This window comes from Primulina eburnea, chromosome 7 (genome assembly GCF_022965805.1).
Source record: "Primulina eburnea isolate SZY01 chromosome 7, ASM2296580v1, whole genome shotgun sequence".
NCBI classification, from domain to species: Eukaryota; Viridiplantae; Streptophyta; class Magnoliopsida; order Lamiales; family Gesneriaceae; genus Primulina; species Primulina eburnea.
The window spans coordinates 2,302,347-2,322,346 of record NC_133107.1 but is presented as its reverse complement, the minus strand read 5'-3'; the positions used below and the strand labels follow the sequence as shown (position 1 = coordinate 2,322,346).

Sequence of the window (20,000 nt, the reverse complement as noted above, 5' to 3'; positions counted from 1 at the left end):
TTATAACATTTGGTAAATCAATGAACTTTCGATTCTACAATTTATATTAGCATCAAACCAAATGTTCGATTATTATGAGTTTTTTTAAAAAAATGAAACTGTTGGAGTGAAAATTATCGGATACAACAATTGTTTCTGTTAAGAATTCGACCGACACATAATATATGAATTATTATAAAATTTAAAATATTAGAGTTATAATTATCACTATCTATAATTTGTAATAAAAATAATTTTTAGCGTATGTATTATAATATATTAATATATACGATGAGATAGGAAGATGCCATAAATGTCACTCTTCGTTTCTACTACCGTCATACTCATTGCCGACATCTGTCTGGAAAAAATAACTGTTCTTTTTATTTTATTTTATAATATTTGTTTTTCTTTTTAATTTTCCCCATCTTTAGTATTTGTCGAGTCACGGCAATAATTATTTTTAATAATAAATATAGTACAATAATAATAAATATAATAATATAGTTTTTTTAAGGGAAATTTATAAAAAAAAACAAATCTATCTAATATTATATAGAAAACCCACAAAAAAAAGCAACAAAATTATATTTCCAATGTAATTTAGTGATTTTTAGATTTAAACACGAATGTGATAGAAAAAAAAATTTAGACAGATATTTATATATAAACGTAAATTTAATATTATGTGTTATTTATTTTAAAATTTTAATAACCTTAATCTACATTTGAATATTTTTTTATATTAAGTATTTAAAATTGACTCTTTAAACATTTAATCGATATATAATATATATATATATATATATATATATATATATATATATATATATATATATATATATATATATATAAGGTTGCATTTGGATAAAAACAAGTTGGATTTGAGGAAACAATTTGGAAGAAATATTTCAAATGACTCCAAATGAGACGTATTTTAAATCCACCAAAGTAACTCAAAATGTAGCTTAAAATGGTAGTTAAATACAAAATACTTTATATTTTATATAACACAAAAACTTATACGAGTTAATATTATGAAACAAATCTTAAACAGTCTCACAAAATTTTATCAAATCAATAATACTTCAAAAGTAAGATTAAACTAATAACAAGAATAAGAAATGCCCACCTTTCTTCTTCCTTGGAGTCCCACAAAATGTACTCGATAATCCATACGCCACAAACTCCAAACGGGGTGCCATGCTGTATTAAGATCTGGTCTGGGCCAACCCTTCTTATAAGCCATAACTCATGCAATTTTTATATATTTTTTTGTTCCATTTTGAATATTATACTGAGATATTGAGTTAAATGTTACCAAATGAATCTATATGAGATGTAATGATGGTGGGTCAAATGTCAGAGATGAGTGATATTCAAGAATCATGTGATTGAAGTTGGCGGCATACCCAATTTTTGTGGACGATGAACCCACACTAGAATCATGTGATAAAGCATGATATATAGCAAACTCTTGTACAACATACTCATCAAAAATCTTCTGGCCACCCGCCGTGGGCATCTATAACATCAATTATCCGATTTAATTTTTACAAATATCAGATAATAAAATTTTGAAAATTATAGTAGGTTTCAAATTCATCACAATGTGAAGTCGTTTCAAATCTTTCGTTCAAATACTTCTTCAAATCTAAATCTTTCGATCCAAACACAAATTCTGAATGAATATTTCACTTCAGTATTCTAATTTCTACATGTAACGAGGCAAATATGGTCATTAGGCTCAGGCCCAATGTAGTAATTAGAGAAGCGTCGTGTATGTTGGGCTGTTAGCATTTGAGCCCAACTATTTTAGTGGCCCATTTTCCAACAACTACCCATAGTCGAGTTGTTTCTATTTTCAGGTTCTTTGATTTGACTGCAAAGATTCATGGCACCGAGCGATGGAAGCAGACAAATAGAGCGGAGCGGCGACCACGACGGCCGGTGTCATCGCATTCACCTGTTTCTTCGCACTAGCAATCTCTATTCGCTTAATCAAACATCTACTCGTGAACAAAAAACGGGAGAAATCTTGTTATTTGAATACGGAACCGAAGCCTCAGAACTCATATTCTCAGTTCAAACACCTCAAGCTCAACGCATCGGATTTACAGGCATACGGTAGGTATAAGCTATTATTCTGTTCACAATCATTATCTTACCTATTTGTGGGAGATTAAAGGAGACCATTAGATATTAGAGCTTTTTCCTTTATCCTTTTGTGTTGATATCTTGTGGATGGGCTATTCTGTAATTGCTGTTGGTGCAATTATATTGCAGGCATGCGACGTGTTATCCAAACCACAGAGGTCATTGGCATATTTACTGGAAACAATCTGCAGAGTTTCCACAAATAAACTGTTACAGGTTTTGATTATTTAAGATATTTTCTATTATCTTTATATTTAATTTAGATAATTGAATATCATGTTTAATTGGTTACTCTTCTTCAATAATTGTTCGGAAGAAAAGTAAAGATATTGAAGAAATCATTCAACCACATAGAAGAATTTTTCTGTCTTCACTTCTTCTCTCGAAAATGCATCCTTGAATAAATGATATTTGCATGCCTTTCAATTTTGTAGGTACTTTCCAAAAGCACGAGATGAGTTAAATAAGTGGAAACTGTCTGACTTTGAAATGCTAATCATCAACACTTAATGATATACTGATTTTACAGTATTGTGGATGGTCATCTTGTTTAATCTGTCCTTGTTGCGAGGCTTGGAAAGCAGAATGAGCATCTCAAAGTGCATCCAGGGGTGGCATATCGGATTCTTTAGGTAGCAATACTGGAGAGACTGATCAGAAAGCCTTCATCTCTGATTGTAGACGATGCCGGAGTAAGCAGACAGCCTTCATCTCTTTGTATCGGAGGCGATAATACAATATTTTCTGCTAGTAGCAATTATATGAATTCAGGTGTTAAAAATGTTTCGGGTGTCATATTGACATCTGATCCAATTATAACAATACATCTGGAAACAGTAGCATGTTAAAAGAAATTACCAGTGCAGGTCAAGTTAGAGATGGTTCTTTAAAGCATGAATCAAAATTATCCTTGTTGGGTCATGGACCCCATGGGAAAACAGTTGTCGAGTATCTGCTAAAGGAGTATGGAGCAGATGGTATAAATCAATTTTGCCAAAAAACAAGTTTTTGTTGAGGCTCTTCATCCTCGTTTCTTGCCGGCTGGCTGGGATGTAATGCACAGGTATGCTAATGTTCGGTACTATCTAAACTTCAAAAGCTTTCACGTCTATTAGTTTGGCAATCTGGAAAATGGGGTGATCAATTTCTTCGGTTATCAGTTTCTGATTAAAAATAAGCCATGAGATATCAGGCGGATATTAGTTTTTCTAGGACAGCTTATTTAAAAAATAAAGAAAAGGAACATCGGTCTTGTGAGGGGAAATGCAAATCAGTCAAGTTTATCTAGCTGAGAATACATATACATTCAAATTTAATATTTGTTGTATGATTCCGTTCAAAGATACAATAAAATTGTTGTATGATTGATTGAAAAATGATATATATCAATGGGCCTTGTGCATTGTTCATTCTTAGTGTGATTACTTTGGTTCTTTGCTACTATGTGCGTCCTTAAATGGGGTTATAACGACACAGTATTGTTTAGACATGTTAAGCACTAGTTTGTGCTTCAGATTTTATACCACCAAAGTTACTTTTGCTGAGACAAACCATGCAACATCTTTCAACTTGCGATTCTGATGAAGGCAGTTAACTGTTAGATCTTGATAATGGCTAGTTTTATTAGTTCTGTTAGCACTTAGCACGATCTGATGTTACATTACTTTTTTGCCAGTGGTAAAAGAGATTTTGGAGAATTCAGCGTGCACAATCTACCAACAAAGTCAGTGCTGTATCTGACACGGAATAGATGCACAAGATGTCATGTAAACCAAGCTAATGGTGTTGCTTACATATATTTCGTTCCCGTTCTGGAAAGGGCTCTCTATTGGTTGATTGGCGGTTATTCCACTTCACAGAAGGATTGGAAAATGGCGAGCCTTATCTATCTGTTTTCAGGTCCTAGTGGTTTAGTAGATGCAAGAAGTGGAGCTCTAAACGCGAGCTAGCTACGAACCCCTCTCACGAGGTGCCTCAGAATTGACAAGCTAACTCAAGTTTTTGGTTTCATGAACGTGGTCGCCATCATACTCGTGAATTAGGGTTAAAAGCTCGTATCATATATAAGTTAACAAGTTTTATGTTTAAAGTGAATGACCGTTAGACTTGAGCATGTATTTGATATGTACCCAAACGTGGAAGGGAATCTAAGTGTCTTTTTGACATGACCACCACGAGCAACTTCAAAAGGAAACAGTTGGGTATGTGATCTGAAGTTCGATTCTTCTATCATCATCTTCTGGAGCAAATTTTCACACAAGACTTGGTTAGTGTGATTTATTTGCGCGATTTACAAGTTATTGTGTTGGTCTAAACGTATATTCATCGCGCATCAAAAAGTAAGAGCTGTGAGTTCAGTACAAAGAAGCAGCCATACAATATTTGGTGGAGAATGACTTTGAATATATATTTTAAACTATTCACTGGGGTTAATATGTTCAATCAACATTTCATTTTCATTTTTGTGAAAAATGAAAAACATTCCATTTTCTTCAACAATTGTCGAAATTAAGATCTTAAATCTCCTAAAAAACTGATATCAAGAAGCAATAAATACGTCCCCAGATGATTCTCATACCAGTTCATACAATCTCTTCTCGTACTTGAAAGAATGACCACCTACCTGCCGGGGACAAAAAAGGAAGAAAAGCGTGGTGCAGTTCCAGTTCATACATAGTCTCTTTGTGATACAAATTCCTCAGATTTTAAGAAAAGAAATATATATCAAATACCTGTTCCTTCTACAAAGCTTAAAGTAACAACAGCTGTGACTTATGCTCGACCCCATTAAAGATAAATGTTCCAATCATTGGAACAAATTGCCTAGTAATGAGCTGCATAGGAGAGCAGACTTATTGTTTAATGCTTGTACAGAAACATAATCGTTCTTATTACGACAAAACCGAGAAATTTTAACGAGGTCTGCACCAACCTTAATCACCTCCTGTGAAGCAATTCCACCAATAAAGGCAGCTACAGCATGAAGCTCTGCAGCACCATACCGGCACATCTCATTAATAAGGTCTTCTGTTAAGGTCGATCCATTGCAACCCAAGTCGCTAACTAGGGCAACAGCTGTTGTTTTCAATCTTGATATCTCCTCATCCATCTCACTGCAGAATAATTATCACAATTATGCAGGCAGAAGGCATCAGTTTCGAAAAGGAACACTTGATGATCAACTACAGCTTCTACTAAGCTTCTAGTTTACCCATCATATTGCCCTGGAAAAGTATTGTTATTTGCAGCGAAGCGATCCACGGCTCGTAGAAGAATATAAAATACCACGGCAATGCTGCATCATTCAATAAATTTACCAGCGGAAATCAATTGCTGTATTGCAATAAGCCGGCTAATGACGTGAAAGGCGAGATATTTAAGCACATTAAGGATAAAAATCTTTTTTTAAGTTGTGAAGCCGAACTGCTAAAAGAGTAAAAATTGCTTGATTATTATGGTAGGAGACAGTCTAGGATTTGATTTCTATTTCAAACTCATCTAAACACAAGCATCGGTGTACAAAGCAATAAATTTGAACTTTAGCTTGATATAGGTAGCAAGTTGGAAGAAATTAGCAGCATCAATATTATCCTTGGCGTGTCTTATAACATAACGAAGAAACCAGCGATTATCCTTTCAGGTTGTAATCATCCTTTTGTTGATTAAGTCAAACCTTGTATTTTCTCCTACAGTGAAAACCCGAAGTGATGCACCAAGACATCCAACGGAATGTTAATAGGATAAAAAGTTACCTGTAGTCTTCATCTGTTAAATACTTCTGTAATTCAACCTGAGCTGGAGAATTGAACTCATCCTCGATGGGGCGATATCTGCAAACCTAAGTATTTTGAAATAAGAACAATAAAAAGATGCTCATTATCAGGGAAACCTACGGAATCAATAACTGTACAAGAATAAGTTAAACATAAAAGTACAGCCAAGAATTATACAATTTTTCTTAAAAATCTAAAAACGTATTGACATAGTTAAACACAATAACAGTCAGTGTAAAAAGAAATACCAGCTATATAATTAATATTTCGGAAGCTCTGGAAAAGAGAACAGAAGAAAAAATGTTAAGAACATAAACCTTCAACTTTCGTGCATTTTTGCAAAAGCTTTTTATGGTGGCCTTTGAGACGCTATCTGTATCTCTGCCTATCTTCTTTAATATTTTTCTCACATGCTGCTCCACAACGAGAAAATCTGCCTCAGCCTTGGCCTGGTAGATCCTTTGCAGGTTAATATACAACCTGGAACAAAAAAACTAATGAACTAACAAGATGCATCATAAGGTGTAGTCAAAACACGAAAGGTAATATGCCTAGGAGAACTAACTCAGTTGAAGATGTCATATCTGGGATTGATCCCTCCAAAGGAGCCTCTCCACCACCTTCATTAGCTATAAATTCCTTGAAACATGAGAAAACAAATGCAAATATGATGTCAAAAACCATATTAGAAGATATAAATATTCCTTGTGGGAAATTCACTTGAGGTGTACTAACAGAGCACTTAATATTCTCACACATATATCCAGTGGGCGGGAAATTCGATATGTCAACTACAACATGGCCAGTTCTTTATTTCAGCAAACTGTGCAGAAACTTGCCACATTAATTGAAACTTTGCAACAAATGGGCTAAAACACTGAAATATAATAAAGCTCAAGGAAATCCTTTTAAAACCTATGAAATTTAAAGTTTCACCAACCACTAAATTTAGTTATGTTGGCACAAATATTACAAGCTTAAGTGAGAAGCTCCCCATTGACACACATAATACACGAGGAAACACATGGTTACCTTTAGAGCAGCGACCAACACCCAAAAATCTGATGAGTTGGAATTAACATCAGCACAGGTATCATTAATTATTTGTTGAACACTCGAACCTAAAGAGAAAAAGAAGTCTCAAGAAATGTTTCTCCACATATGGTGAGAGTATAACATTATTTCAAGTAGAAGAGAACGAGAAAAGTTTTAAAAATGACCAACTGCGGTAACCAACAGACTCACCCACATACTACAAAACATGCACAACTTCATTTACATAAACCGGTTTAATCCCACCTTGCAGCTTGATCTGAATGACATGTTAAATAATCGACAGCAGAAAACTTTATTGCTTTGGAGTTCAATAGATGAAGCAGAACTTAACAACATTCGCAGCATTGGCTGAGATTTAAAAACAATGCTCCTGCAGTGGAGAATCAAAATATTTTCAAGAAGCCAAATTTTGTCTGCACACTTTCCATGAAGATTTTCTGATGGTTTTGATAAAACATCAATCAATGAATTGCAACTACCACAACTAATAGTTCGAGTAACACATTAACTTACTAATTCCTCGAGGAGCAAAAACTTTAAATGATGCTTCGATGGCTTCTTTATAATTGTCCTCAGTCAGTTGCAATCATCTTGGACTTGATTAAATCCTAATACATTGATCCAAACAACCACACCACCTCAGAGAACAAAGAAACAAAAAAATGTAGCCAACATTAGATTTCCGAGGTACAAAACAATTCATGCACCTTAAATTTTGTTTTCTCTTCCCTTGTTGATGGCAGGTTTCCATCATGAGTTTTGGCCCACTCCTCTGCCATCTTAATAAGAATGATAACATATGGAGTGTGTTTGTGAAAAACGGGATCCACTGTATCCAACTCAATGCTTTCTGCAAAGCTGTCAGTGCTAAATACTCAATTGCCATTACTTAGACATATGTTATGATGAAGATTCACAGATGTGAGAACCGTGTCTAAGACAGAAAAATTTGTACATCAATTAAAAATAAGAAATAAAATAAAACCTTTTGAGCTCTAGCCATGGGTTATTTAGTCGAAGATCATCCAGAAAATGGTCGGGCTTTGATTCAATCACTGCATGTTCCTAAAGAAGGGGAGTAAGATTACCATACATGCCTTCATAACAGTTATGCTTAATAAATAGTTTCTTGGACAATTTTTGGTCACTGAAGTTTCAGAAACTAACCACAGAAATTTTTTATTCATGTTTACAAACATATAAATGTTCTTTTGCATTCGAAGACAATTGTCCTTCAGTGGGAGCAATCCCCATGATAAAATACTGCTAGCAAACTATCAAGAAATATTTGGCTTTAAGAGTTACCTTTACACTGATCCGGACAAAACCAGAAAGGCCATAAGAGCGGGCAAATATCAACATGACATTTGCATCACGACAGATTCGGTCCAGTTTTACCATTGAATCTTCAACAAGCTAAAGAAGAAAGAGAGGCATGTAAAAGACTAAAAAAACGTTGGCGAACTAAAAATTGATTACTGCTTATGGTACATGGGTTCACAAATTCACATACAAGTGAGTAAAGTTTGTAAAGATGGGGAACAGACTTTCTTTCATAAAGTGATAACACCGAACTGATAGAAATCACATTTAACAAACAAGGACGCTGAATAATAACACTTAGGTTTGTGTGGTTTTCCAATAATATTCATTCCACGCTTAACAAATAAGAAAAAAATCCTCAACTCCAAACAGGATATACATATGAAAAGAAATTACTTAATTACCAGGTACCAATTAATTGATTGAAGTATTACAAAGTTTGCAAAGTCAACAAATTTGCCATCAAATTAGCTCAAGCAGCCGATAACCACTCATAATACTCATCTCTAAAACTCCAATCTCGCAGAGGCTCAGCAACATAAATTGAAGTGCAGCAATTACTCTAAAAATAGTAACTTCAGATCTATCTTATCATAAATGACAGCGAGCATCAAGTACGGTTAGATAAAAGGGATGTCAAATCTGTTTGAAACCTAAATCAACGAAATCAGGAACTAAAAGGCTTAAAAGACCAATACTGGTCCAGCACAAAAGTCAGTATTTAACTATTAAGATCATCTAAAAAAAGTCAGTAGTAAAATGATAATTGTACATTGACAGCAAGTAAGTTCCATATTATAACTGTAAGATCCTGAAAATTAAGAGCAGAGCAGACAAACCTTGGGTATATGATGATAAATTTCAAAACAATTACCCTGTCAGAATAATCTCTACATTTTCTTCGACCCTCTCAGAACAGTTTCCCATGTGGTGCGTTCCTATCAATTCTGTTGTACACAAACCGAGGTATTCTACTTCTGAGGGTACAAACCTCACAGCTGTCACGAGTCTGTGAGGGAAAATTGGATGAAGGTGGTTGTTTTTGTTAAGCTTAACTTAAGCAGGACCAGAATAAGAGCCACTTATGTTTGTTCTCACTACAAATGCGGGAACTGTACATCAATATTGAGGTTGAATATTAGGTGCGAGTGAAGCAAATAATCCTAGAGACAGGAAGAATCAACTATATAATCCAGCTGTCACAATACTTTTATATTAGACCTTTTGGTTAAGTTAACCATCTCGGAAGACTAAAATACAGAACAAATAAGTAACCTTTGCAGTAACGAAGCTTCATAAGTAGCAGATACTGGAACCTCGTAGAAATGTTGGCCACGCTTATGATTCAAACAAAATCAATTCGACTAGAAAAATAAAACAAATTAAAAGAAAAGCCAAAGAATGCAATTACAGGCTTGGAAAAGTAATAAATCCGCACCTGGGTGGCAATAACCAAGGTAAACTGTGAAAAGAATGACGAGTTCGAGACAATTAAGGCCTCCGGGTACTCTTCGATAAATTTTGCTTTGACAGCATCATTCAACTCTTGTAGAAATGCGCATACTGTTTTGGCCTTGGATTTCCCAACACTCGATTCATCCACTAAACACATATCAACCCGATCAACAGCATGAATCATAAGCAATAGACAGAAACTCACAACACACATTAAATAACACATGTTATAATAGATTACAAAAAACATACCCATGAAATTATTTCCCAAATCCCCTAGCTCCACCTTGGAACCATCAACAACAGTGATACTTCCAACCCCACCAAGAACTAGATTTTTCAAGGTTTCCGATCCAGTGGGCCCACAGTTCAACAAACATATGCTCGATTTCTCGAGAGCTGCTTGCCCTTGCTCACCCCATATTCTGCAAAATAATTCAATATCAGAGCTATCGAATGTAATGATGAACGCCAGGAATACAGTGGAGGGAAATGGGATTCAAGAAAATACGACGTGTATAACCTGAGCTGGCGATCGTATTTGGTTTTGGGTTCCGCCATTGAAGATTACTACTTCGCTTTGTTGGTACGCAGAAAATATAGCAAAATCTTGAGAGGGAAACGAAGAAGACGGGGCTATTAAGTGACTACGGTATACTGTAAATTCTTTTTTTAATTAAAAAAACACTTATTTATTTATTTATTATTATTATTATTATTATTTATTTATTTATTATTATTATAATAAAAACAACAAATTATAAGAATTCGGCCAAATTGGGTAACCATGGAAAAAGATTTGCTCTGTTTTTATGGCCACAATTAAAATCGATGTGATCTATTTTTCTCTAAAATGTTAATAGTTTGAGAAAAAAAATAATTATCTAATTAGTAATATAATCAAATTATTTAATTAGCCGTATTTAATCATTTTCCTAATGGTAAAATAAAAATAAAATAAGACTTGAATTTAGTCCGATAAGCTACAAGCAGGGACTTACTGTTCCAATTATATTTTATTTAAGACTGATATTTAAGTCTAGATTCTTTGTATGGTTTTGGAAAATAAATGTAATTTTCATTTCCTTGGAGTTATTGGAAATTTGTATGAGTAATCTCTAATAAAAATCTAAATTATTGGTTTTTATATTGGAGTTCACTTTTGGTAATTGCAAGGTTTGCTCCAAGGTTGTTGAAGCCAAAATCCCCAAATTCTAACACAAGCCACGATCTTTGCCATTAAACAATATGCATTACATCTAATCAAATTATATTTGGGATAAAGACTTTGATTGCTTGTAACAACTCACTTTTAACCAGGGACCAAAAAAATAATAGTAATAATAACGGGACTTGGGATCAAAACATCCAAGAAATGAACTGGCATACCAGATAACGTACAAACATACTACAGTAATTAAAAAAAATGCAGCTTCTCAATCTTGGGTAGCTGAATTTTGCGAGCCATGATGCGGGGGGAATAGAGAGATCCGTCCTGAGCATGAAAGAAAGATCGTGCATCTGCGATATCAGCATCTTGACATCATCCTCGGGATTGGTGGGTTTATCATTATCGTTTGAATCATTTGCGGCTGATGCAGGATCAGAAGATGAGCCACCGGTGCCACTTAACCTACAGTGTGTTCAAGAATTTGACAAACTTGAGAAACCAACGTGAGGGATAAAGATACGTAAGAGATTAATTAATTACGTTGCTTATAAATTGGCTGAAAAAGGTAGAAATGAAGGCAAACCATTACAGCAATAGGAGTAAATTAATCTACTCGGTTTGACAGATATACAAGTTAATGTTTTTGTAAGCAATACATCCTCCACAACATGATGCATATCATAGTCCATTAGCTTAAGATTTCAGGCCCGCATCTTTCAATGGTTAGAGCTTTCTACACACACAAAAGTAGAGCTAGCTATCAAACATAGAAACCATATAGAGATTTTTTTCAGAAATCGAAACGTATTGTACTTCCGGCATTTCAAGTGCATAGAAAGTAATGAATATTTCTACAATTAAACAAATATATATTGTTTGACCAAATGCTCCTATATTACAAAGTACATCATTAGCCTACTAATAGAGCCCATCTGCGAGCAATAACAAATGGTAGTTTAACTATAAATCGATAGCAAATAATCATATCTTTTCACAGAGTTTAAGATACTAGTACGCTTAAGAAATAAAATTTGCCCTTTAAATCACAACATGATGCATATCATATGGCACACTAGAATTGGAACTGTGGCCTTGCACATCTCAAAAATTGTAACAAAATTTTGGTACTTATGCCCTTTAAATCACTTAATTTCTTATCATCCTTTAAATCACATTCTGAAAGCAAAAATACTGATGATTTTTCATCTTGTCTCAGTTGGATTGATTTTCATTCTAAAGGTCATAATACTGTAAATTGGCAATCTGTATTGATCTTTTTTCGAGTAAAGGCCACCAACGCGGGAGCATTCATTCATGAGAACCTTCCTGGAAGAACTAATTGCTGATTTCATAAAAGTTACTCAAGCCCTAGTAATGATCAAACATGAAAGGGGATCATAATTAATATAAGCAAGGAACTTCATCTTTGAAACACAACAGTCAGTCAAAATCCAGTAACTAACTGTACAGGTACGAGTAAGGACCTCCACTGAGAAGAATTATAACGCACCTTATTACAGAAGGTTTTGATGAACTATCATTTTCAGCAGCAGAACTCTTATTAACAGTGTAAGTAGAAAATAGATTTGGTTCAGAAAAGCCATCAATATCTCTTTCATCAAATGTACTGTGAGGGCTGAACACATCTATATCCGCCGAGTTTCTGTGGGAAGTGGTAAGATGATCATTTTGAATCCATTCATTTTGGGATGGATCTTGTAAACTAGCAGAGCCTGTAAAATCATCCCACTCATCAAATGCATCCCCATCAACTGTGTTGTTCTCCTCGTGCATTCTCTTATTCTCACTCATGTCAGTCTTATTGGTTTGCCACTGGAAATCTTGAAACAAGTCTACACTGGTAGAATGATCATTTGATTTTTTAGAACTGTGATTATCCCCAGTATTAATGGTAGCAAAAGACACTTCAGCAAGCTGAGACTGCTTGTTCGTGCTAGGCTCATCATTAACTGTTTTATTCGAAGTTACACCAGCCGCATTGGTTTTCCATTGAAAGTCTTCAAACGAAATATCATCAATGGCAGAAAGATTATTTGAAATTTCTAGAGTATGATCATCCTTAGCACTTGAAACGATATCAAAGTCACTCACAGTTTGGGACACATCCATTGTGTTAAGCTCCCCATCCATTGTCTTATTTGCAGGTACATCTTCATTATTGGTTTGCCACTGGAAGTCTTGAAACAAGTCAGCACTCGTGCTAAGATTATCCAAATTTTCAAAAGGATCCTTGGGACAAACTGTAGCATCAGATTCCCCAACAATCTGAGTCTCATTACGGCCCATATGAGTCCACAGATCATCTGAATTCCAGTCACCGGATGCTGGAGAAGCTACAGGATTGTCCATTGGCTTTCCAACAGTTAAATCCTCTTTATGGATAAACACAGAGTCCATATGAGCAGAAAGATCAACCTCTGAAATTGCGAAATGTGATGCTTGAGAATCCTGGATTTTATTTCCAGAATCATCTGGTGAAGCCATAACCTGGACAGATGATCTCGCTGCAGCATGTTGATTGTCGGATACAGCAAACTGGAAATCCGCCTGCCACTCAGAGAAAGATTCAGTGGTCTTGCTCATGGCAGACCCATCAGCTGGATCAGACGACTGAACATTCTGAAACAAATTTTGATTGTCAAGACCTGCAACTGCTTTAGTTCCTGTAGTCCCAACATCAGTTAATTTGAAAAAGAAATTATCTGCAGCGAGTCCAGTTGAACTCCAAAATCTTTTAGTCTCTTCTGGTCGTTTGTCTGAAATAGTGGTCTCTTGTCTCTGTATCTCTGCTGGCCATGCTATTCTAAAGTTTATGAAATCCGACAAGGGCAATTCAGATTTAGTAGAAATCTGCCCTTGATCTTGCTCATTTTTGCTGGTTGGTGGTTTGACCATTTCCTGTAATTTGATGTAATTATTTTGTCAGATGTTTAATCCGTCCAACCAGATAAACACCAGACACGGGTACTTAATTTTTTATCAGCTTGGTGAGTTACCATGGAAAGAAACTAGTCATAAACCAAAGCAAGACAGAATATAAAACTACCACTCTTGCGCATCACATGTCACATTTATGTACTTTGAGGCTAACAACCAGGTGAAAGACATCAATTTCAGATACCAACACTGCTGCACATTTCAACATACACAAAAAGCAGATAAAAAGATCGTTGGTCTTATGCTACATGAATACTGCCAAACTTAATTGTCTGAAAAATTAAAAGGAAAAAAAGAACTAGCAATACCAAGCCAGTGCGAAGAAAATGAGGAAAAAAATTCAAACACCATCTTCATGGATATTTTATCTACAAAATATAAAATTATTGCCTTTAGACAGTAATTTACTTCAAGCTCAAACATGAGCTGAAAAACCAATAGACCATTTATTCGATTGATCAAACCATATTACGATCACGAGAGTTAATTTCCACCCATTTATTTGATTATCCATGATTCCATATTTACCAATCATAATAAGCATGACATAAATTGTTTTATCATTGAGAGCTCCAAACCTTCATACATGACCGCAAACAATGTATGTCTATATAAATGCATTAAATTGTGTTATATCGTAAACAACTACCAAAAATATGGAGTTCATTTCAAACAAACAGGTCATAAAAATTTTACCATGGTACATAAACCCGAACTACTGAAAACAAAGTCCATACATGCCACATCCTATTATTTGATTATATATGGGACTTCATATTTTAAAATAAGTTGGTTTTCAACTGTGATTAATAGCAAACTGGACGGCTCCCTCACGATTCACCCTAAAAAAGTACCAACCTAGGCATTTCTCCTCCTCAAACAGCCACCGCACCCCTTCTAGAATTTAACTTCCCTTACCTCAGCCTATTTGCAAAAGCAAATAATTAGTTCTTCATGATAACTCTACATGAACCTTGACCCCGAAAAACCAAGAGAAATGCAATCGAAAAGGAAAATCTGTATACATAATAAACTTAAAAATACCGTACCTAGCAACAGAAACCAAAGAACTCAACGTGTAAATCGATACAGAGAATTGACATTTGTCACTGGCTAACATACCGATCCATCCAGAGCGAGAGAACGGAGCAACCACTGATACCCAATGGTAGAATTAAAGCAAATGGGATCTGGGCCAGCATCATTTTGGCAACGAGCTCCGCAATACACGCAGATGTTCGACTGTAATCCCCTGAGAAGACTTCCTTGACAGAGTTTGCAGCGGAGATGAGACGGAGAGGGTTCCAAGGTGGCGATAGCAGCGGAGAGCGATGGCAAGGCAGGTAGAGTCGGATCGTTCGGGTCGTACCCGTGTAGGCCCGCTGCTGACCGGGTCGAGATCTGGACCTGCCGGATCAGGTCACGTGTAAACTCGGACATCGATTGCTTTGGTTGCCTCGCGCTTCTGACTTCACAAATAAGAGCGTGCCTGATTCACTGGAAGCAAGGTTGCGCTTTCACTATTGGACCATTCGTCAACATTGGGCCAACTTGGAATGGGCTCATTATTTCCAATAAATGGGCCGTCTAACAGATTTGTATTCACTACCTACTTTGCTACTTGGGTAATTAAAATCTTGGGCTCGAAATTAAATAACTTCAAATTCATGTTGAACCAAAATTAAGTCTATAGTTATTTTAAAATTTTGATAAATTTAATGCATCAATTAATAAAATTATTTATGAAAAAAAATATTCGTAGCTATGATAATATTCATTTTTTTGATTAATATACATATGTTTTAAGTTAAAAATTTGAATCAGTTAATATTTTATCATGAAATTTTGATGTATAACCGTCTCATAAGAAATCCGTACTCATAATTATTTATAATGTTCATGTAATAATAGCACCAAACGTATTACATTAAAATATAAACCATGTATGATTGCTTATATAGTTCCCGAATAATTTGATAAATGGATGTCTCAGATCACACGATGTCACTTGGCCTTCTGGAGAGAAGTGATTCTACTACCGGAAGAAATAGTAATATTATCAAATCTTCTAAACAAATCAGCCAAAAACAAAGCGGCGGTCATCGGCACCACATCCCTCGCCGGGCATTGCTTGTTCGCCGCCGACGGCCCATCTCCGCCTCTCTGTGGCCCATTAGACCAGTACAGATACATCAGCAGCTCCTCCCCGCCTTTCTCTCTCGTAAACCGATCGTACACAAACTCTTCAGGATTCTCAAACACTGCCGAATCTTTCATGACCAAGGGCTGGTACCCACACAGCAGCTCTCCTTTCTTGATCGTGAAAACCCTGCCTTCCGTTTCGAGATCGAAGTCTTTCCTCGCCCTAGCGTACTGCAACGGAACCGGGGGATTCAAACGGAGGGTTTCATACACGAAGGAGTTGATTAGCTCCATCTGTTTCACGCTTTCGAAACTCAGAGTGTTGTTGTTTTTTGCTAGGGTTTGTCTCGCTTCTTTTCTGAGTTTCTCGTGCAGATTTTGGTTGTCCCCGAGAGCGTTAATGAGTGAAAAGAAAAACAACGCAAACCCACCAAATGCGTTGAATCCGAGTATAAAAAGAAGGTCGTGGACCGTTTCTTCTTCGGTAAGATTGAACTCGCTCTGGGCATGTGATAAAATCTCTTTGGCTTGATTTTTGACGAAATCACTGAGTTTCTGGTATCCAAAACTGATCAACCAAAAAGGGTACGTGAAGGAGTGCAGGAGGATTTCTGGAAGTGGCTGAAAGGTGTTAATGGCGGTGGTAGGAACGATTTGAAGGGCCAACCAGACGGAGATAATGAGGTGGCCGTATTTTGAGACTACCGGGGTGCTGGACGGGTCAGCGCGTAGGAGGGTGCGACTGAGGAAGGTGAATAGGAATTTTGCGATAGGTAGGTAGTAGCTAACGCCATTGCTGGAGGTAGAGAGCTTGGATTCTGTGGAGTCCCATAATGTATCCAGTGAGGACTCCATTGAAGGCACCCAAATGCTTGAGCTTTGCCTGAGCATTGAAGAAGCCAAGTTCTTTACCTGCAAAATATTTCAAATTTAAATAAAATGTGCTTGCACATTGAACTTAATGCCATGTGGTGCAAAAACAATTCTTTAAAACTCAACACAATGCTTGATTCTAATTATACCAATCTCCTTGATATATATATTTTTACAAAAAATACATTAATTATTATAATTATATTGGAACGATGACTATTTTTTATGACAAAAACTTGTTTGAGACGGTCTCACGGATCGTATCTGTGAGACGAATCTATTATTTGGGTTATCTATGAAAAATTATTAATTTTTATGTTAAGTGTATTACTTTTTATTGTGAATTTATATCGATAGAGTTTACACATTAAGATCTGTAAGACGATCTAACATAAATTAAAATCGCCATTCTCACCGACATATTATCGACAGAGTTTACACATTAAGATCTGTAAGACGATCTAACATAAATTAAAATCGCCATTCTCACCGACATATTACTATTAAATCGTCCAAAAAGCCATCCAATCATACTTTAATAGGTCTTCCCTGGTCTAGTAAGCCAACTGGTCACACATGAAATTAAAATCCATTTATTTGAGTAAAAATGATTTTATATATGAAAAAGATAAAAAGAAAATAAATGCGTAACTTTGTTTGATGCCTAAAAGTCACTGTTCATAAATAGGTCCCAACGAGGACCACGATTATCTCTTATTGCAAAACTTCGACGGTACACGTTGAGCTCAAATTAATATAACATGTATTGTTGCTCCATATTTGTTGTATTGTATTTTTTCCCGAAATTGAAAAATAGTAAAATTTTATATTTCATTTGAATATAACTTAATTATTTATATTTCTAATCTTAATTAAGAGTGTTAGCTATCACATATTAACTTAATTAAATTTTTGAGCCTCTAAGTTAAATTCTAGATTGAAATTAAACTAAGGTCCATTATCTTTACAAATAACTTAAATAATTATATAAAACATAATCAATATGTTAAAATTACATGTACGCGAGTTTTCACGAGATTGGTATATTTAATCTTGTTGACCTTGTAGAATACCAAGAAACAAAATCCCGAGAAACCAATCGAATTATTTATTGATTACTGTAGAAAACTTTCATGAATTTATGCAAAATTAATTGAAATTAATTGTTTTAAAAAAGTTAATTTTATTTATCCGAAATCTACGTTTTAAAATAAATGAAACATCCATTCATATGGTTTCTTTCATGCCAAAAATTTATGTGAGAGGATCTCACGAGTCATATTTTGTGAGAGCTAATTTTATTTGAGTCATTCATAAAAAAATATTACTTTTTATACAAAAAATATTATTTTTTATTATGAATATTGATAGGATTGACCTATCTCACAACTTAAGATCTGTCACATGATACTCACTCGTCTTTTATCGGCGGATTGACTAAAATATTTCTCTCAGATCTTCGAAAAAGTTTAAATATTGTATTTTTGTCTAACATTATAATCTCTTAATAGATTTTTTATTTACAAGAGAATCAATCATGTAGATATTTTCAATAAAAATAATAATTTGATGATAAAAAAGACAATTTTCAAAAACAAAATCACTGCTTCAAGAACATCTTGCCAAAAATATAGATCAATAATACGGTAAACACAATATTTTACACTATTTAGTCAATTATTAATTAATATGATCAAGTCAATTAAAAAATCAGAACTACTTTTAATAACAACAAAAGTTATAGAGTTCGATCGAGTTTTTCGTAAAACAAATAATAATGATATTGTATAAAACTGGTAACATGCGAGCGCATACCTGAGTATGTTTAGGTTCGGACGTATCAAGATATGCGCAAACCCGCTTACCGCCGGTGAATTTGACGCTGGGCATGAAGTCTCCGACAAGAACATCACTCTTCTCGACGAGATCCATGTCGAAAAGGTATGAGAAAGACTTCACATCCAGGAGGGCAACAACGTTCGGGTTCACTTTGAGGAAGAAAGGAAACGTCGGGGGCAAGTTTGTTCGGAAAACTTTGCTGTTGAATTTCTCGATTCTCGTCTTGAAGAACTTCTCGGGGCCTTGGAACCAGGCATAGTTCAGCCTGTCGGAGAGAGGGCCGATGATCGGCCAACCGTAGCTGCCGGGGATCGGCATCCTGGCAGCGGATGACGGCGAAGACTCTGGTGGAGAAGAGGATAGCGGCGCGGCAGATGGCGATGCCATCATTCTGCAGCTCATCAGTCCCGACATCCCAAATTATTCAAGATAAGTAGGTACAAAATTAGAGAAGCAAACATGTAATTATAGGAGCGAGCCATGATTGAGGGCAAACTTGTAATTTCGTACCACCCTAAATAAATCTCATGCACTACTTGTCTAAATTAGAGTTTTATAAACATTGGTAACAACTCACGTGAAGAATTAAATCTCATTCGCTACTCGTCTAAGTTAGAGTTTTTATAAAAATGGCCAACTTCCTCTTCGTTTCAATCATATAAATTTATTTCTTTTTATATAAATTTACAAAATTCATTCAATTAGCAAATAAATTTTTAACTTTTTCTCTTTACCTAATGAAAATTAATATAAATATTTTATTAATATTTCAATAATTTTTTTTGAAATGAAATTTCCATTAATCATTCATTGTTCCCACCCTCGTGGTTGATTGAATTACAAATAATATCTGGAGTATGATACGTGATAAAAAGATTAGCAAAGATAGTGCCGCGCGTGTCAATGTGTGAACCACCCTATTTGCTTATCTTCGAGCATGTTGGATTTTGAACGCGAGATGAGCTTCTAAAATTTGACAACATCCGAAGATGATCGAACCAAACTCCGTGTAGAATGTGAATATATTTTTTGTTCTTTCATTCCAGATGGTCGTAGAATGTCACATCCGCTAACATATATTGAATATTAATATTTTGAGTTTTGGCTTTGAAAACATGCTATATATCTTAATATTTATCTTCAAAAAACATGTTATATATTACATCACTCTCTCCCCATCTCAAATATAAAATATAATTTTCTAATAATTTTTAACATAAGTTTAAATATGTTAGACAAAGAGTTTAAAACAAGAAATCATTGTACTGAATTTA

At 35.1% G+C, this 20,000-nt stretch overlaps 4 protein-coding genes across 15 annotated transcripts; 1 reads left to right on the top strand and 3 right to left on the bottom strand.

Moving 5' to 3' along the window:
• The first annotated feature begins 1,834 nt into the window (after positions 1 to 1,834).
• LOC140836535 (uncharacterized) lies at positions 1,835 to 4,299 on the top strand. 11 transcript variants are annotated; one of them, XR_012119119.1, is made up of 5 exons: positions 1,838 to 2,106; positions 2,266 to 2,352; positions 2,721 to 2,828; positions 2,908 to 3,199; positions 3,812 to 4,299. XR_012119119.1 is itself a non-coding variant. In XM_073202126.1 (3 exons), exons 1-3 carry the CDS (start codon positions 1,874 to 1,876, stop codon positions 4,083 to 4,085), a joined length of 594 nt encoding a protein of 197 aa, XP_073058227.1. In that variant the 5' UTR covers positions 1,835 to 1,873; the 3' UTR covers positions 4,086 to 4,299. The 11 variants fall into 11 exon arrangements, 1 of the variants encoding a protein (XP_073058227.1); XR_012119111.1 differs by having other exon boundaries at positions 1,839 to 2,106; positions 2,571 to 2,828; XR_012119114.1 differs by having other exon boundaries at positions 1,836 to 2,106; positions 2,571 to 3,214.
• Positions 4,300 to 4,571: 272 nt separating this feature from the next.
• Positions 4,572 to 10,408, bottom strand: LOC140836533 (NEDD8-activating enzyme E1 regulatory subunit AXR1-like). Its single transcript, XM_073202125.1, is given in 15 exon segments — positions 4,572 to 4,970; positions 5,069 to 5,249; positions 5,348 to 5,431; positions 5,889 to 5,974; positions 6,227 to 6,389; positions 6,475 to 6,548; positions 6,942 to 7,030; positions 7,479 to 7,539; positions 7,541 to 7,573; positions 7,673 to 7,823; positions 7,951 to 8,030; positions 8,271 to 8,381; positions 9,727 to 9,890; positions 9,996 to 10,168; positions 10,267 to 10,408. Coding segments are annotated over 15 exon segments (1,572 nt in total). The 5' UTR covers positions 10,305 to 10,408; the 3' UTR covers positions 4,572 to 4,886.
• A 588-nt stretch (positions 10,409 to 10,996) lies between these two features.
• LOC140836530 (uncharacterized) lies at positions 10,997 to 15,571 on the bottom strand. Of its 2 annotated transcripts, none has more exons than XM_073202121.1 (3): positions 14,995 to 15,571; positions 12,425 to 13,833; positions 10,997 to 11,376 (listed from the first exon to the last, which is right to left on the bottom strand). In XM_073202121.1, the coding sequence occupies exons 1-3, from the start codon at positions 15,310 to 15,312 to the stop codon at positions 11,103 to 11,105; spliced, it is 2,001 nt and encodes a 666-aa protein (XP_073058222.1). In that variant the 5' UTR covers positions 15,313 to 15,571; the 3' UTR covers positions 10,997 to 11,102. The 2 variants fall into 2 exon arrangements, with proteins under 2 accessions (XP_073058222.1, XP_073058223.1); XM_073202122.1 differs by having other exon boundaries at positions 14,922 to 15,044.
• Positions 15,572 to 15,733: 162 nt separating this feature from the next.
• LOC140836532 (fatty acid hydroperoxide lyase, chloroplastic) lies at positions 15,734 to 19,178 on the bottom strand. The gene is made up of 2 exons (XM_073202124.1): positions 18,703 to 19,178; positions 15,734 to 16,926 (listed from the first exon to the last, which is right to left on the bottom strand). Exons 1-2 carry the CDS (start codon positions 19,138 to 19,140, stop codon positions 15,877 to 15,879), a joined length of 1,488 nt encoding a protein of 495 aa, XP_073058225.1. The 5' UTR covers positions 19,141 to 19,178; the 3' UTR covers positions 15,734 to 15,876.
• Positions 19,179 to 20,000: the final 822 nt, after the last annotated feature.

Coding starts and splice junctions, on each gene's coding strand:
- LOC140836535 (XM_073202126.1), top strand. CDS start 1,874: ATGGCACCGAGCGATGGAAGCAGACAAATAGAGCGGAGCGGCGACCAC. Junction 2,107..2,265: donor ATCGGATTTACAGGCATACG/GTAGGTATAAGC, acceptor ATTATATTGCAG/GCATGCGACGTGTTATCCAA. Junction 2,353..3,811: donor CCACAAATAAACTGTTACAG/GTTTTGATTATT, acceptor CTTTTTTGCCAG/TGGTAAAAGAGATTTTGGAG.
- LOC140836530 (XM_073202121.1), bottom strand. CDS start 15,312: ATGTCCGAGTTTACACGTGACCTGATCCGGCAGGTCCAGATCTCGACC. Junction 13,834..14,994: donor CTCTCGCTCTGGATGGATCG/GTATGTTAGCCA, acceptor ATCAAATTACAG/GAAATGGTCAAACCACCAAC. Junction 11,377..12,424: donor TCAAAACCTTCTGTAATAAG/GTGCGTTATAAT, acceptor AACACACTGTAG/GTTAAGTGGCACCGGTGGCT.
- LOC140836532 (XM_073202124.1), bottom strand. CDS start 19,140: ATGTCGGGACTGATGAGCTGCAGAATGATGGCATCGCCATCTGCCGCG. Junction 16,927..18,702: donor CCGAACCTAAACATACTCAG/GTATGCGCTCGC, acceptor AATATTTTGCAG/GTAAAGAACTTGGCTTCTTC.